Source organism: Sinocyclocheilus rhinocerous, unplaced genomic scaffold (genome assembly GCF_001515625.1).
Source record: "Sinocyclocheilus rhinocerous isolate Xijiao unplaced genomic scaffold, SAMN03320098_v1.1 scaffold68, whole genome shotgun sequence".
NCBI classification, from domain to species: Eukaryota; Metazoa; Chordata; class Actinopteri; order Cypriniformes; family Cyprinidae; genus Sinocyclocheilus; species Sinocyclocheilus rhinocerous.
In genome coordinates this window covers 1,001,392-1,017,934 of record NW_015666487.1, presented here as the reverse complement: position 1 = coordinate 1,017,934, position 16,543 = coordinate 1,001,392, and the positions used below count along the sequence as shown (strand labels likewise).

General features: G+C 36.1%; 1 protein-coding gene across 10 annotated transcripts in view; it reads left to right on the top strand.

Moving 5' to 3' along the window:
- The window catches only part of pde4dip (phosphodiesterase 4D interacting protein), a 61,240-nt gene that overhangs the window by 31,588 nt on the left and 13,109 nt on the right, over positions 1 to 16,543 (top strand). For 4 of the 10 annotated variants that reach the window (XM_016543710.1, XM_016543707.1, XM_016543705.1 and 1 more), the window contains exons 1-18: positions 2,117 to 3,419; positions 5,000 to 5,137; positions 5,294 to 5,413; positions 5,768 to 5,857; positions 5,991 to 6,359; positions 6,466 to 6,570; positions 7,183 to 7,320; positions 7,414 to 7,593; positions 7,679 to 7,873; positions 7,963 to 8,241; positions 8,316 to 8,435; positions 8,560 to 8,629; positions 12,622 to 12,737; positions 14,184 to 14,353; positions 14,458 to 14,593; positions 14,672 to 14,831; positions 15,542 to 15,658; positions 15,793 to 16,225. In XM_016543710.1, coding sequence (XP_016399196.1) covers positions 2,226 to 3,419; positions 5,000 to 5,137; positions 5,294 to 5,413; positions 5,768 to 5,857; positions 5,991 to 6,359; positions 6,466 to 6,570; positions 7,183 to 7,320; positions 7,414 to 7,593; positions 7,679 to 7,873; positions 7,963 to 8,241; positions 8,316 to 8,435; positions 8,560 to 8,629; positions 12,622 to 12,737; positions 14,184 to 14,353; positions 14,458 to 14,593; positions 14,672 to 14,831; positions 15,542 to 15,658; positions 15,793 to 16,225 — 4,130 coding nt within the window. In that variant the 5' untranslated portion in view covers positions 2,117 to 2,225. Of the gene's footprint in view, positions 1 to 151; positions 206 to 2,116; positions 3,420 to 4,999; positions 5,138 to 5,293; positions 5,414 to 5,767; positions 5,858 to 5,990; positions 6,360 to 6,465; positions 6,571 to 7,182; positions 7,321 to 7,413; positions 7,594 to 7,678; positions 7,874 to 7,962; positions 8,242 to 8,315; positions 8,436 to 8,559; positions 8,630 to 9,656; positions 9,714 to 9,787; positions 9,908 to 10,031; positions 10,102 to 12,621; positions 12,738 to 14,183; positions 14,354 to 14,457; positions 14,594 to 14,671; positions 14,832 to 15,541; positions 15,659 to 15,792; positions 16,226 to 16,543 lie in introns of those variants that run through there. The other 6 variants (XM_016543709.1, XM_016543711.1, XM_016543706.1 and 3 more) reach the window with 5 other exon arrangements.

Below are 16,543 nucleotides of genomic sequence, written 5' to 3'. Positions count from 1 at the left end.
TTATACATTTTTTTTCAGTAAGGTTAAAAAAATACTGACTATTATTGAATATTACAGGGTTAAATAGAAAAACAGAATTTTCATTTTTAAACAGTGACATGACATGGCTTATTTTGTCAGGCAGCAGGCTACATAATTTTCTCTTTTTTAGACTCTGAAAGAAGAACTGGCTCATGGAAAAGGCAATACAGAGCACGAGATGCAAGTAAGACTTTTTCTTCTATTTATGTTTTATCTCAAGTAAATATATTTTTTAAGTATTTGCATGTAATCTACACATAAATATTATTGAAGTTTAGCACATTCTTAATATAAAACATGGCTTTAATTTGGCTGAAGAAGCTTTACCAGTGTGCTGAGAGCGACATCTAGCGACGGTGTACAGTCATAGCAAGACTGCACACCAGCACACACATTTAAAACTATTTAAACATTTAACAGTTTCTGAACAGTAACTGTTCCTTGTATTTTAAAGAACTTGTCATTTGTTATCCAACACTTAATCCAAGCTTTTTTACTACTTTTAATATTTTCATGTATTTTACTTTCTGTGCTGCTCTTTGCTCTTGGTAAATAATTTTTGTCATAAATTGGAAACAATCATACAACTAAGGGAGTAAAGGGATGCAGTATTCACTTTCTTGTTTGACTTGGGTTCAGGTTTAAAAATAAACATTCAATTACATCACACTGTATGGTAATGAAAACTCTCAGTTAATTTGACTGTCTCTCAACAACTCCTTGCCATCACTATCACTGTTTGACATAAACAATGAGATAATGCTACATTTGCTTGATTAGGATAAATAGGTTTTTGATTAAGGGCAGTTTGTGTTTTAGTGCTGTTATGGTGTTCTGTCTCCGTTGTATAAATTCTAAAGACATTCGAATGAAAAATCCACACAGAGACACCACACAACTGCCAAAATGTGCAAATATCACCATAAAACATCATTCCGTTTTATCTATCTATAATCAATAGAATTAATATTAAGTGATGAGAGATTGATCCATCTACCTCCACAAGTTTACTGTGTTGAATGTTGATAGCAAATCTGGTTGTGTAAATCTATGTAAAATTAACAAGTGACATTTTAGTCAATTTACAAGCAGGACAGGACCCATTACAATTGCACATTTATTATTATGTTAATAGAAACAACTATTCTGGATATTAACCACGAATATTTAGATCAGTGATGTACCTACCTAGACTGCTTTTTACATTTGGGCTCTCCCAATATTGAATATGATTACATCCCTAAATAAATTGTCATGATAGATAGATAGATAGATAGATATTATGAATCCAGTGCGTATGTAAAAGCAGTGTCCTCATTTGCTTGGCTTGTTCCCTGTGTGCAACCGGTACCACTGCGGACACCGAGGGGTGATCGAAGAATTTACAAAAACACTGTTGACTAACAATGGACGATAAAACGCTAATCTATAAGGCGGTTTTAATATAAGTGCGTGTTAAGAAGTTAGTAACCGTTACGACGTTTTAAATAAGTAAGATGTATTGTATGTTTACGACACCCCTCTTTGTCCAGAAAATGGTACGCGCCATTTTTGCCTGCCTCACTCTTGTCACATCGTTTGCTGCTCCGCTGTCTGTACATTTGAGACCCGATTATATACACAAAATACTGTCAATCTCTAGTGTGGCTGAACGGGGACAGAATATGATATTCTTTTCGTCTACATTTCGGGTAGTGGTGGTTATATAAAAATTACACGTTTTTAAACCGGAGTCGGGCGGTGGGATTTAAATGATGTCCTGTCATGTCGGCGTCTTCACAGAAGGGCGAATGAAACAATCTGGAGCGCGAGAGTGAAGGACAAAACACGCATCTTTATTTCCGCTGACGAGGACGAGCATCTCAACATCGAAATCAAAATCGACGTTTATTTCCAGCGATATATCTCTTTAAAGAACGATCGGAAGGCCATACATAAGGATATAAAACAGCACAACTTTAAGACTTAGTGGATTGACTGGAATTAATTAAAGGCGTCATCTCAATAAAAAAAAAGTGACATGAAATTGTAATTTCCAATTATATTTTTAAATAGTTACTTTGCCTTATTTTTTTAAAATGTCTTGTTTTTCATTGCTGGGAACTGGAGATGTATAGAAATTTAGGAACTATACATGCCATGAAATTTTCACTTTCGCTCTTGCCACAAACTACTGTATATAAATATTTAGTTGAAGATTTATAATGTTGGACTCAAAGATGAAGGACGTGTGTCGCATCTGTGCAAGGGAGCTGTATGGTAACCAGCGGCGATGGATCTTCCACCCAACGGCCAAGCTGAGTCTGCAGGTGCTGCTGTCCTACGCATTGGGCAGGGAAATGACCCGAGACGGCAGGGGAGAGTTTGCCTGTAGCAAGTGTGCCTTCATGCTGGACCGAATGTACCGCTTCGACACTGTGATCGCCAGGGTGGAGGCCTTGTCCGTCGAACGGATGCAGAAGCTCTTGTTGGAGAAAGACAGGCTCAGACAGTGCATTGGTGGACTGTTCCGCAAAAACAACGCTGATGATTTTGGAGTGGATAGCGGTGCTGCGGACTCTTCTGTAGTTGACTTCTCCAAGGTGGCTGAATCTGAGTACAACGCTCTACTGCAGGAAGATCTGACATACTCTATCTATGAGTCCTGGGCTGAGCAAGGCGCTCAAGAGCAGGTTCAAGACCACCAATGCCCTGTTCACCATCAATGCCATGTGGCAGCGGACGCCACTTCAGGTCCCCGTCCCAGGAAATGCAAAGGTTGTGCTGCACTGCGAGTGGCAGATTCAGATTATGAGGCTGTCTGCAAGGTTCCCAGGAAAGTGGGTCGGAGCACTTCCTGTGGGCCCTCCACACGGTACTCCGGTAGTGTTCTGGACAGCGCTGAGGAAACCGTCCCATCCGCTCCTCCACCAGAACCTGAACCTGTCGAGAACAACCAAACTCGCCGCCCCAGTGATCCAGAGCCTGTCTGCGTGAGTCCTGCCTCCTCTGTGGAGTCTTTGGACACCGCTGTAGATGTCACCCAAGAGTCGATGTCAGCAAAAGTCCATCCCAACACCGTGCAGGGAGAGTCTGAAGAGGAACGATCTGCTATCAAGAGGCCTGGTTCTGTGTGTGGACTTGATATGGCTCTCAGCTTGCTTAAAAGCTTTGAATATCACCCTCTCCAGAGTCACAGAGGTAGTCGGATTCCTGTGCTCCTCAAACCTAACGCTACACCCATGGAGAGTCCTTACCCTCTGCTACTGGTGCCTCCCATTGGGATAGAGTGTCCCATTTCTCCCCATCTTCCAGATGCTCCTTCCAGCATCCAGCAGGAGCTTCAGTTTGAGTTGGCAGAAATGGAAGACCTGTGGTTGGATGAGTATGTGCAGTGCAAGCCATTGGGCCTTCAGAAGGTACACAGAAAGACCTAAGGATTCTCCATAAACCATCAGAATGAAGAAAAGGAGAAATAATAAGGGTTGTTTGAAAAGGATCTTTTGTGGACTGTCTGTACATAGTATATTAAGAAACAGAGCATAAACTAGATGAGTAGACGAAGAACTCCCTCAGGCCTTTTTTCCTCCCAGAGCTCTCCAGCTCTCTGATTGCTTTTGATTACTAGGTTACCCATCATCTTCTTAGCAATTCTTTCCTAGCAACTGTTGTTGTGAGCAACAGTGCTTCCTGCCACAGGCTAATTCTAAAGAGATCATTGTATTCTCACTCCTCTGATGAATACATATTGGCTCTATATTTAAATTACCAATCAAAAGTTTGGGGTCAGTAAGATTTTTAAAAAATAAATTTATACTTTTATTCTGTAAGGGTGCATTGAGTTGATTAAAAGTGATAGTAAAATATTTAAAATGTTGCAAAATAATTACAATTTCAGTTTAAAATAAATGCTGTTCTTTTGAAATTTCTATTTGTAAAATAATTCTGTAAAAAAAAAATCACTGTTTCCACAAACATATTAAGCAGATAACTAATAATAATTGTTTCTTGAGCACCAAATCTGCATATTAGAATGATTTCTAAAGGATCTGGAGTTGAAAATTCACCACTGACTGGCTGCTGAAAATTCAACACAGGAATAAATTATATTTGAAAATATATTAAAATATAAAACCGTTATATTAAATTGTAAATAACATTTCACAATATTAATGTTCTTCCAGTATTTTTGATCAAATAAATGAAATAAGCTTAAAACACTTCTTTCAAAAACAATAAAACATCTTACCAACCCCAGACTTTTGAACAGTAGTGTATATATGTTTAAAAAACAGAATGAAGTATGATCTTTTTGGCAATATAATGTTTTTAATTTAATCCATTAATAGGTAAACCCCAATTGTGTGAGTCCATGTAATGACAGATAAAGCAACAGGCAGTATGAGTAATCTGATATTTAGTGTTCACAGTCAGCAATATTGTACTATGCACAGCCACTTGTAATCACTGTATGCTACCATAGACAGGGCTCAGAAACATTATCCTTTAATTAATTGCACTGCTACTATTGTGCTAGACTAGCTTTTATTTTTCTGCGCAGTAAAGTCTCTGTTTATTATAGAGACTCATTTATATTTATATTTATTATTATAAGAACTTATGTCAGTAAATAGAGAGAGAAATGAAAATGAAAAACAAGGAAGTGAATGGCATGCCGCCATGGAAAAATAGGACTTCCTGAGGAAGTTGTAGAGGGAGGCAATGGTCATAACTGTTTGATCAGCACTGCATGCGTCCTCTCACTCACAATAATACTTCTTTAGTGGTCGACTTAGATTCTATGCAAAGTATTTATTGATACTGAAAACATGAAACAGAATTTGCAGTGTATTTAATTTATATAACATGAATACTGAGTAGGAAATAATGACGGCTTGAATTTTCCTGGCCTGTTGATCAGGGTTGCATTAGCAGAAAAGACTACTTGAATTTCAAATCAAAGTTTTAAATATTTGTTTCTATGAACTGTCTGTTTCAGAGGTTGATTGAGGAGCAGCAGTGTCAGCTGGCAGAGTATGAGAACGCAGCGGGTCAGTGTGTGAGCGAGCTGCAGAAGGCCCAACAGCAGGTCCAGTCTCTCCAGACCAAGATCCGAGAAAGCGAGGCTAGTAATAAGGTATTGACATCAAATGTGATGTTTCATCAAGCAAGTAATTTGACTGTCAAGTTATTATGGTGTACTGTTGTTGCTATGGTGTTGTTGTGTCTCAGCAGGAATGAGAATCATTAAATCGTCATTGTGCTGAGCTCCTTTGTTTGTGTGTGTGAATAGAAGTTACAACAGAGGCTCGGGGACATGGAAAGTGAACTACGCTCTCTCAGAGAAGCAGCATGTGGTCAGGAGAGAACAATACAGACCTTGAGTGACTCACTCAACACTAAAGACTGTGAGGTATGTCTGCCCTGAAAGTTCAAAGCGGTGACTTGAATATCAGGCTTTCCTCATATGCTTGAGACACACGGTTTGGCAGTTGGGCTGTTAGTATAAAGATTTTTTTAAATAAAATTTATTATTAAAAAGCTGAGGACTAGATCAAAAATGACAAAATTTTACATAACGTAAGTACTTTTTGCTTACTTTTTATATAAACATCTCAAACACCCCATGATAGATTATTTCATTAGTGTGTCATTTAATCCATTTGCAATCCTTAATTGATGACTTATTTTTTATAGCTGAGATTCAAACTGTAATGACTGTAATGAGATTCAAACTTGTAATGAAAATCATCTATTTTCATGCTAGATTACTGATCTCCACCGGCTTATTGAAGAACGGAAGGAACTTCTGCGCTCCCTGAAGCAACAGAACAACGATTACCAGCTTCAGCAGCAGGTGGGAATCCTCCTAAAATTGAAAGATCACACTCCTCCAAGTTTTCTATTTATTGTCAAGTTCTTTTAAGTGCAATCTTAAAAGATTTTAATGACTATATCTGGTTATTTCTCCCAACGGCTTGCTGGTGCAGGTGTCTGGAGTGGCTCCGAGTCGTCTACAGGCTGATATGTCGGACCTCCAGGGCTCTTTGTTCTCAGCCCAGCTGGAGCTGCAGGGCCTTCAAAGGGCAGAGCAGCAGGGCCAGAGGCGAGAAGAAGACCTGGCTCGTGCAAACCAGCGCCTGCAGGCTGACCTGCAGAGAGCCCTGCAGCAGCACCAAGAGGGAGAAAGACACAACCAGGATCTACAGGCTGCTCTAGAGAAGGTTCGCCTTGAGGTACAACAAATGGAGGAGAAATGGAGAGACGAATGGAGACAACGAGAGAAAGAGGTTGAGGAAAGAGAGAGGACCATCCGAGAACTGAAGACCTCACTAGAGCACAAAGAACGTCTGATAGAAGTGAGACATGCAAAGAACATTTTGATTATTAGTCCTAGTATTAGTACTGATAGACTTTCTATAAGTATGTTAATCTCTGATACTATATACTCTTCTGTTTGATCAGGACTACAGTGAGCTGGTGGATGGTCAGAAAGAGCCTGTCGGGAATAGAGATAACCTCATCCACAAGCTTAAACAACGCATTCAGGAAAGAGATAGAGCACTGGAGGTACATATTAAACACACATATACAAGCTATTTTACCTATTCAACTATTTTTAAATAGCTTTATATACACTACAAAGTTTAGGGTTGGTTAGATTTATAATGTTTTCTTTTATGCTCACAAAGACTGCATTTATTTGTTTACAAATGCAGCAAATACAGTAATATTGAGAAATATTAAAAGTAACTATTGTGTATTTTAATATGTTTTTAAAATGTATTTTATTCCTGTGATGCATTTCTCCAGTCTTCAAGCTCACATGATTCTTCAGAAATCACTTTAATATGCTGGGTTGGTGCTCAAAAGAAAAACCTTTCTTATAATTAGTGTTGAAAAACGTACTGCTTAATATTTTTGTGGAAGCCATGATATAATTTTCTCAGTATTTTTTATGTATTTTCAGCATTTAAAAATAAAATAATTTTTAATTTTTGAAATAAAATTAATAATAAATGTCTTTACAGTCACTTTTGATTAATTTAATGCTTGCTTGCTAAATTAATTAATATGAAGTATTTCTTTATTTCAAAAAAGAACCAATCTTTTTGAATGGTAATGAATTGCTGTTGTATATGAAATGTGCTATATCAATAAAGTTTGCCTTACCTGTCTCAGAGAGCGATAGACGATAAGTTCACATGCATGGAACAGAAGGAAGACGAGGTGCATAAACTGCAACTGCTGCTGAGAGAGAAAGAAAGAGACCTGGAGCAACTTCAATGTGTGCTGTCAAACAACGAGGAAACCATCATGGTATTGATATCTCACTAGCATACTGCTAAAATTATGAATACCAGCAATACATACGTTCCACTTAAAACTACTTTCATGTGCTTATCTGTGCAGAGTCTGGAGTTGTTGCTGCGTGGTAAAAGTTTAGAGCTGGAGCAGGTGTGTGAGGCCTGGCGCAATGCTCAGGGCGTTCAGTGTGAGAGAGAAGAGTCACACATACGCAGCCTGAGAGAAAAAGACACTTTAATCAGCCAGCTGCAGACGTCGCTACACACACGCACCAAAGAGGCAGAGGTGAATGCATGCTTCAGATATAATGCACATTAGTATTCTTTTAAACTCTTGAACTTCATTTCATCCAACATGCATCCCTCTGCAGGAGATGACTGCGGTTCTTCTCAGTAAGGTGTCAGTCGGGCCCGGTGAGGTGGCTGAGGAGCTCAAGTCTCGGCTTCAGCTCAAAGAACGTTTATTCCAGGAGTTGCTGTCGGACCGCAGCAGACAGACTCAAGAGCATCACTCACAGGTCCAAGACCTGCTCAACACTATCAGTGCAAGAGAGCAGTACATCAAGGTAACTCTCTACCACTGACAGGCATCGTAACACAATCTAATGTACCTCCTGAGCTTTAAGTTTTTTTAACATCACACTCAATCTCACAGGATTCTGCAGGGCGTGTGGGTCAGGTGATGGCTGAACAGACCGCTCGATTGCAGGAGCTGCGTAGGCAACTTGGGTCAGCTAACCCACAGTTGACTGAAGCAGACACACAAACTCTTCAGGACGAGCTCCGACTGACTCTCCGCAGAGAAAGAGAGGCCCAGAACCAGCTTACCACCCTGCACGCCACCCTGGCTTCCCACCAAGACCAACTCAAGACCCAGGTTTCAGATATAGAAGCTTTGAGCAGGACTGTGAGCATCAAAGAGGAAATCATCAAGGTTTGTGTTTAGCCTTTGAGTTTAAAATGTTATGTTTTTGTAGGTGTGGGCATTTATTGACTTGATTTATTCAGGACTTGCAGATGCAGTTGGTGGATCCGTCAGATTTACCGCTGGTAGAGCGACTGACCCAAGAGCTACAGATGCTGAGAGAGAAGGTGGAACATCAGGACACCACCTGCATTAATCACAAGGTAAGCATATCAACAAAAAAAGGCTACGTTTAAACGAAACAAATTAAATCAGCATTAATGACTTGTTTGGTGCTGTACAATTTCAGCTGTTTATACATATACTGTATGATTATTATTTTTTAAGCAGGCTGTTTTGGATCCTCTGGTGTCCATGGAAACAGGACAGTCGGCTAAATCCCATGCTGATTTTAGAGGTGGGGACAGGCTGCAGTTTGGTCTGTAATGTGGCCTCCCGGGCTGCAGAGGACAAATTATGCCTTGTGCATTGCATCGCAATTATAACTACTAGATAAGCATGTGCTGAGCTTAACAAAAGTTTGAATTAGTAACAACTAAAGACTGATTTGTGCATTTTTAGTTATTTGAAGCCCCTAGAGTCTTGTAAATACTATTGTAATGAATTCTAACAACATTGTTTACTTATATTTCATCTTGCATGTGTGCATAAAGATTTTTAATGATCTATTTTATTTTCAGCAGTGCAGTCATTTGTATTTGATCTCTTTTTTTTCTAATATTCCACGTGCTTAACTGTTTTATTATTTATTAATTTAAAGCAAAAAAATCAAAAACCTTAATATATAAATTTGAGGGCTACCAAAAGTGGGTCTTATTTTATTTCACTGTCACTGTGTTTACTGTAGAAACCTGTAAAAAATGCACTGTAGTACTTCAAAATGACAGTTTCATTCATTGTATTTAAGTGCTGCTGTGTTGTTTTAGAATGATTTATTCAATAGGTTTAGAGCATAGATTTAATATATGTTAACATAAGTGTGTCTGCATGCAAAATAACTGATGTTTGTAGCATGTCATTTGCACTTAGTATTGAGCTGGATATACCATGTTACTGCCTAACTAATGCCTTTATGGATATTTAAATAATATATGTGTTGTGCATTTTAGATAAGTTTTCATTTTTTTGTATGTACCATGATCATTTTGACTCTCAGTAAATTATTTGATGAAATATACTGAATCAAAAGAAAAAAAAACACTGGGGTGATATGGTGAAAACGTGTTTATTTATACTGGGACATTTTGGGCCTTTGGGCTGATCTTTTCTCTTCTATATCTTTCTCTTCTCTTTCCATTCTTTCCCATTTCCTAAAGTCACAAGCACAATTAATGCCCAAGTTTAAATGCTGCACATTAAACCTAACCAAACTCATTTTCTTAATATCTGTTTGTTTATATATGATCCACCAACGCAAGACCCAGGTTTCAGATATAGAAGCTTTGAGCAGGACTGTGAGCATCAAAGAGGAAATCATCAAGGTTTGTGTTTAGCCTTTGAGTTTAAAATGTTATGTTTTTGTAGGTGTGGGCATTTATTGACTTGATTTATTCAGGACTTGCAGATGCAGTTGGTGGATCCGTCAGATTTACCGCTGGTAGAGCGACTGACCCAAGAGCTACAGATGCTGAGAGAGAAGGTGGAACATCAGGACACCACCTGCATTAATCACAAGGTAAGCATATCAACAAAAAAAGGCTACGTTTAAACGAAACAAATTAAATCAGCATTAATGACTTGTTTGGTGCTGTACAATTTCAGCTGTTTATACATATACTGTATGATTATTATTTTTTAAGCAGGCTGTTTTGGATCCTCTGGTGTCCATGGAAACAGGACAGTCGGCTAAATCCCATGCTGATTTTAGAGGTGGGGACAGGCTGCAGTTTGGTCTGTAATGTGGCCTCCCGGGCTGCAGAGGACAAATTATGCCTTGTGCATTGCATCGCAATTATAACTACTAGATAAGCATGTGCTGAGCTTAACAAAAGTTTGAATTAGTAACAACTAAAGACTGATTTGTGCATTTTTAGTTATTTGAAGCCCCTAGAGTCTTGTAAATACTATTGTAATGAATTCTAACAACATTGTTTACTTATATTTCATCTTACATGTGTGCATAAAGATTTTTAATGATCTATTTTATTTTCAGCAGTGCAGTCATTTGTATTTGAGCTCTTTTTTTTCTAATATTCCACGTGCTTAACTGTTTTATTATTTATTAATTTAAAGCAAAAAAATCAAAAACCTTAATATATAAATTTGAGGGCTACCAAAAGTGGGTCTTATTTTATTTCACTGTCACTGTGTTTACTGTAGAAACCTGTAAAAAATGCACTGTAGTACTTCAAAATGACAGTTTCATTCATTGTATTTAAGTGCTGCTGTGTTGTTTTAGAATGATTTATTCAATAGGTTTAGAGCATAGATTTAATATATGTTAACATAAGTGTCAGCATGCAAAATAACTGATGTTTGTAGCATGTCATTTGCACTTAGTATTGAGCTGGATATACCACGTTACTGCCTAACTAATGCCTTTATGGATATTTAAATAATATATGTGTTGTGCATTTTAGATAAGTTTTCATTTTTTTGTATGTACCATGATCATTTTGACTCTCAGTAAATTATTTGATGAAATATACTGAATCAAAAGAAAAAAAAACACTGGGGTGATATGGTGAAAACGTGTTTATTTATACTGGGACATTTTGGGCCTTTGGGCTGATCTTTTCTCTTCTATATCTTTCTCTTCTCTTTCCATTCTTTCCCATTTCCTAAAGTCACAAGCACAATTAATGCCCAAGTTTAAATGCTGCACATTAAACCTAACCAAACTCATTTTCTTAATATCTGTTTGTTTATATATGATCCATAAAGTCCTACAGATGCTGTTTTGGATACTACACAACATACACAATAGAGATCATTGCTCAGTGTTGTCCTGTGGCACACAATCCAGAATAATACTGTAAATCACTCAAGGTTCTCAGATCTTAACAGAAGCCGGTAGCTGATTTATATCAAATCTATGTCATGAAATTGTCACATTATACTGTTCATTAGTAAATGCAGCGTACACTAAGCATTAGTTTATAAATTGATAGCGTGTTAGCAGCTTCCCTTTTATAAAGCGTATATTTTAATATTCATTAATAGTAGAATCTTGTTAAATAATATATGTGTTGTGCATTTTAGATAAGTTTTCATTTTTTTGTATGTACCATGATCATTTTGACTCTCAGTAAATTATTTGATGAAATATACTGAATCAAAAGAAAAAAAAACACTGGGGTGATATGGTGAAAACGTGTTTATTTATACTGGGACATTTTGGGCCTTTGGGCTGATCTTTTCTCTTCTATATCTTTCTCTTCTCTTTCCATTCTTTCCCATTTCCTAAAGTCACAAGCACAATTAATGCCCAAGTTTAAATGCTGCACATTAAACCTAACCAAACTCATTTTCTTAATATCTGTTTGTTTATATATGATCCATAAAGTCCTAGAGATGCTGTTTTGGATACTACACAACATACACAATAGAGATCATTGCTCAGTGTTGTCCTGTGGCACACAATCCAGAATAATACTGTAAATCACTCAAGGTTCTCAGATCTTAACAGAAGCCGGTAGCTGATTTATATCAAATCTATGTCATGAAATTGTCACATTATACTGTTCATTAGTAAATGCAGCGCACACTAAGCATTAGTTTATAAATTGATAGCGTGTTAGCAGCTTCCCTTTTATAAAGCTTATATTTTAATATTCATTAATAGTAGAATCTTGTTGGCTATAAACAGCTAAACCTCTTTCTAGTATCCAGTATCACTGTAGTTACATAAACATAAAATTAGCTTGCCATTAGTTGTATACTTATCCATAACATCTACACTTAATTTTTGTTATTCTTTTTTTTAATTTATATAACCTGCAAAATATATAATATACCACTGGATTTACAATATAGTACTCAAAACAGGCTTTTGCAGAACTTTTACAAATCATGTTAACTTGTACAGTAATGAATCCAGAAGTGGGCAGTGCTGCCACTCAGGAAATGAGTATTTGTATCTATTTGCTCTTGATCTTCCTGTCTTTCTGCTTGTTTTTTGTGTGTATACTGGCCTGAAGTATCCGTTTGTCACTGAGAGTCAATATGGTCCTGGATTAGTTTGATTTTATGGTAGAATAGTTTGTGAATACGCTGCAGATGAATGGTTACTCAGAGAAGCCCACTGTCAGTAAGATGAGCCTCATTAGAGTATTATGTTCACTAGTCTCCATAGTGACGCATGCAACAGTCAGTGCACTGTGTCTGTATGTGTGTGTGAATGCATTTGGGTGTATTTCTGTACTAACGATGCAATACTTTTTCCTCTAGGTTTTACATCAGATGATGGAGAGGAGGATGATGAAGACTGCAATAGTGAGTTTGCGGACAGTGCTGAAGACGAGGAGCGCTCCAAACTGACAGCTCAGTCTTTGGTCAGCGTGCAGGTATGACAACATGCTGAAAGCATAATAGTACTGCATGTATTTTGGTCATAGAAATATATTTTCTATGTGTAGGTTTATGTCTGAAATGATAATATATATATATATATATATATATATATATATACAGCACATTTGTAACATATTTTGCTTTTATATTGAGCTTCAAAGATTTAAATCCTAGCTAACTATACTATTCTGTACAATGCAGCATTAAAAAAAAGTGAAAAATGAAAATAACCCAATTATAAAAACCTATTAAATTCAACAACCATGCTGACTAATACTATGCAGTAATATTGGCAAGGCAAGTTCATTTAAACAATGGTAATTCAGTGTTTTATCTTATGAAGTGAGAGAGAAAAAAATAAAACATGTAAAGTCAATATTAAGAAAATAATAAGAAATGAATAATAATTAATAAGAAAATAAAAAAATGCAAATAAACTAATACAAATAAATGTGTTTTTATTATTATTTTGAATTAGCTTTTATTTTTATGTTTTCAGTTTTCATTTTAATTTTAGTTTTATTTTAATGATGTTTTTTATTTTTTAAATCTATTTTAGCTTAATTTTTGTAATTTTGTCATTTGCATTTATCTTTTTTATTGGTTTTTAAAAATATTTCTATAACTAAATATATTTCTGTATCTTTAAATCGTTTTAGTTTTAGTTCAGAAATAAAACATGTAAAGTCAATATTAAGAAAATAATAAGAAATGAATAATAATTAATAAGAAAATAAAAAAATGCAAATAAACTAATACAAATAAATGTGTTTTTATTATTATTTTGAATTAGCTTTTATTTTTATGTTTTCAGTTTTCATTTTAATTTTAGTTTTATTTTAATGATGTTTTTTATTTTTTAAATCTATTTTAGCTTAATTTTTGTAATTTGTCATTTGCATTTATCTTTTTTATTGGTTTTTAAAAATATTTCTATAACTAAATATATTTCTGTATCTTTAAATAGTTTTAGTTTTAGTTCAGATTTGATTTTAAGTTTATTTCAGTTAGTATTTTATTATTTCAGCCTAAACTTATTTCAGTTACATTTAGTTTCAATAACATTTCTTATTTATTTGAAGTTTTTCATCTAAAATTTTATTTTATTTCACTGTAGTTTTAGTAAACAATTTTAACAATAAACATCCATCTGAAGTGTAAAATTTAAAAATTCTAGATAAAATCATTGTTTTCTATAAGTATCATGGTGATTGTCGATTTGCCTGGTGCAAAATAAAAATAAACTACATCTCATTAAGAAGATACAGCGAGTGTGAATCCTTTATCTGAAAGTGATGTTTTCTATAAGACATCAAATGTGGATTAATCCATATAAAATTTATAATTTTGAGTGCACTGTATACTGTAGCTACAATCATAGTATATATTGCACTATGGCACAGGTCCTGTTTCCTAATCATAGTATTTCCCTTTTATAGAGCTGTGATCAGCATAGAGGTCTTAGGGGCTGCCAGGATGCAGTAGCTGAGGGTCCAGGGCTGGCGGAGGTCAAGCTACTGGTGGAGCAGAAGAGGGCAGTAGAGAGAGAACTGATGGAGCTCAAGTCCCAGTTGGAAAAGGCTGGTTTTTCCTCTCTCTATCAAATGAGGTAAAGTTATCTATATACAACAACGTTACAAAAGGCTGTTTTACAAATAATAAATGTTAAAAGTGTGAAATTCTTATTTGTATGTGTGTGTACTCCTAAAACAGGAAAGCTTTCTTTACTCTGCGCTCTGAAAATGAAGAGCTCAATATTATGGTGACAGGAAGAAAGCCTCAGAATGACGGACAGAAGAGCACTTCAGATAGTTGCGATGGACAGCTGGTGGATGCAGTTGGCATAGAGGTGAGTTTGCTTTACACCTGATAGTAAATAGCATCCATGGGTTTTTACTGCAAACTTTAATGCACGTTTGTGTTTCAGCCTAATGAAAGGCAGCCAATGTGTGACCAGACGGTGCGACTGAAGTCTGACCTTGAGCAGGTCCAGCAGGAGAGCAGAGAGCTTCAAGAGAGACTCATGGTGTCAGAGGCCACAGTTCAAGCTCAAGCCGAACAACTTAAAGACTACAGAGAACTCCTCAGTGAGTAAACACATCATCTCGTCTATGAAACCACTGACAGAAATGCTTAACGCACATAATGCCACAAATGCAAAAATTACTTAAACTTAGATCTTTTTAAACTTAGACCTACTCTCTTTTTTAAGTGAAAATGAAATGAATAACGAATGTATGTAAAATAAACAAAATGATCACAATAGTAGGCTACATTCAACTAGGTTTAGTTATTTCAGGAGAGGTTTTCAAAACAAAGACAGTTTTCAAATAGATTTTGTTAAATGTTGATATGTTCAAATGAATATATAGAATGTTTGAATATTTGGTTTAATTTGACACTTTCTTGAGAACTAAAATGTTATTTTTGTAGACTAAAATTAGATTTAAAATGCTTGAGTAAAATGAACTAAAATTAATAAATCTGATGAAATACTATATAGAAATACTATATTTAATACGATTGTACTATAATATAATTAATACTATATATAGAAATACTATGTTTAATACTATTATACTGCAATATAATTTATACTATACTACTATGTGTTACAATTAATTTTACTATAAAAGTGTTAAATAACTAAATACTAGAATTAAATTTGCTATAATAATTTAAAGATTTTTTTGAAAAGACTGAGTAAAAAACATGGTATAAATATTAACACTGACTCACAAACATGAATAAAAAGTTTCAGTTCCTAAAACAACGACCTTTCTGGTCTTTCGTTTAGCGGAAACATCAGTACAGCAGGACAATAAGCAGGTCCAGGTGGACATCCAGGATCTGGGCTATGAGACGTGTGGCCGCAGTGAGAACGAGGCAGAGAGAGAAGAAACCAGCAGCCCAGGTAATCTCATTTGGTGTTACCACTAGGGGGCGTTTATGTCTTAAAATTGTGGTGCCTGATTTTACTTTCTAAACACTGTATCAAAACATCACAACTTCTTGTAAAAAACATTTACGTGTCTTCCTCTACTGCAGAGTTCGATGATCTGGAGCTGTGCACATCTCTTACATATCGTGATGGAGGCTCTCAGTGGTGGGGTGGGTCCAGCTCACTGAACTCTGGGAAGACTGAACATGACGTGACATACCTTCAGCAGCTGGTAGAGGACCTGCGTGGTCAGCTCTCCCAATCTCAGGCTCTGATCCGTAGCTTGCGGGCCCAAACGCGTGATCATACTCCAGTCAGCACTCCTCGTAAGGTCAACTGGGGCTTGGATAACTCTGAGGCACAGAGCACAGCTGAGGAGGACGAGGGCTGGCAGTCGTCTGACGGCTTCGGGTCTCTTCCCCGCCAGCCAAAGCAAGACCGAGAGCTGCAGGAGCTCGTCTCCCGTGTGACATCACTGGAGGAGCAGCTCAGGAAGGGCAAAGGTCATTCAGAAGATGGCAAAGCTGTGAACTGGCCAGGGTGAGTATATTCATATGACATTCTTGCAGGAAAACAGTACCATAAAAATCTATCTATCTATCTATCTATCTATCTATCTATCTATCTGCTTATCTATATCTATATCTACATATCTCTATCTCTCTCTCACTATGTGTGTGTGTATAATTTAACATTTAATAAATTATTTTAATACATGAAATAAGTTATTGTTCCCTTTTTATCAAAATGCTATATATATTTAAATGTTTATTTAAATATATTTATATATTATGTATGTGTGTGTGTGTGTGTATATATATATATATATATATATATATATATATATTTATTTATTTT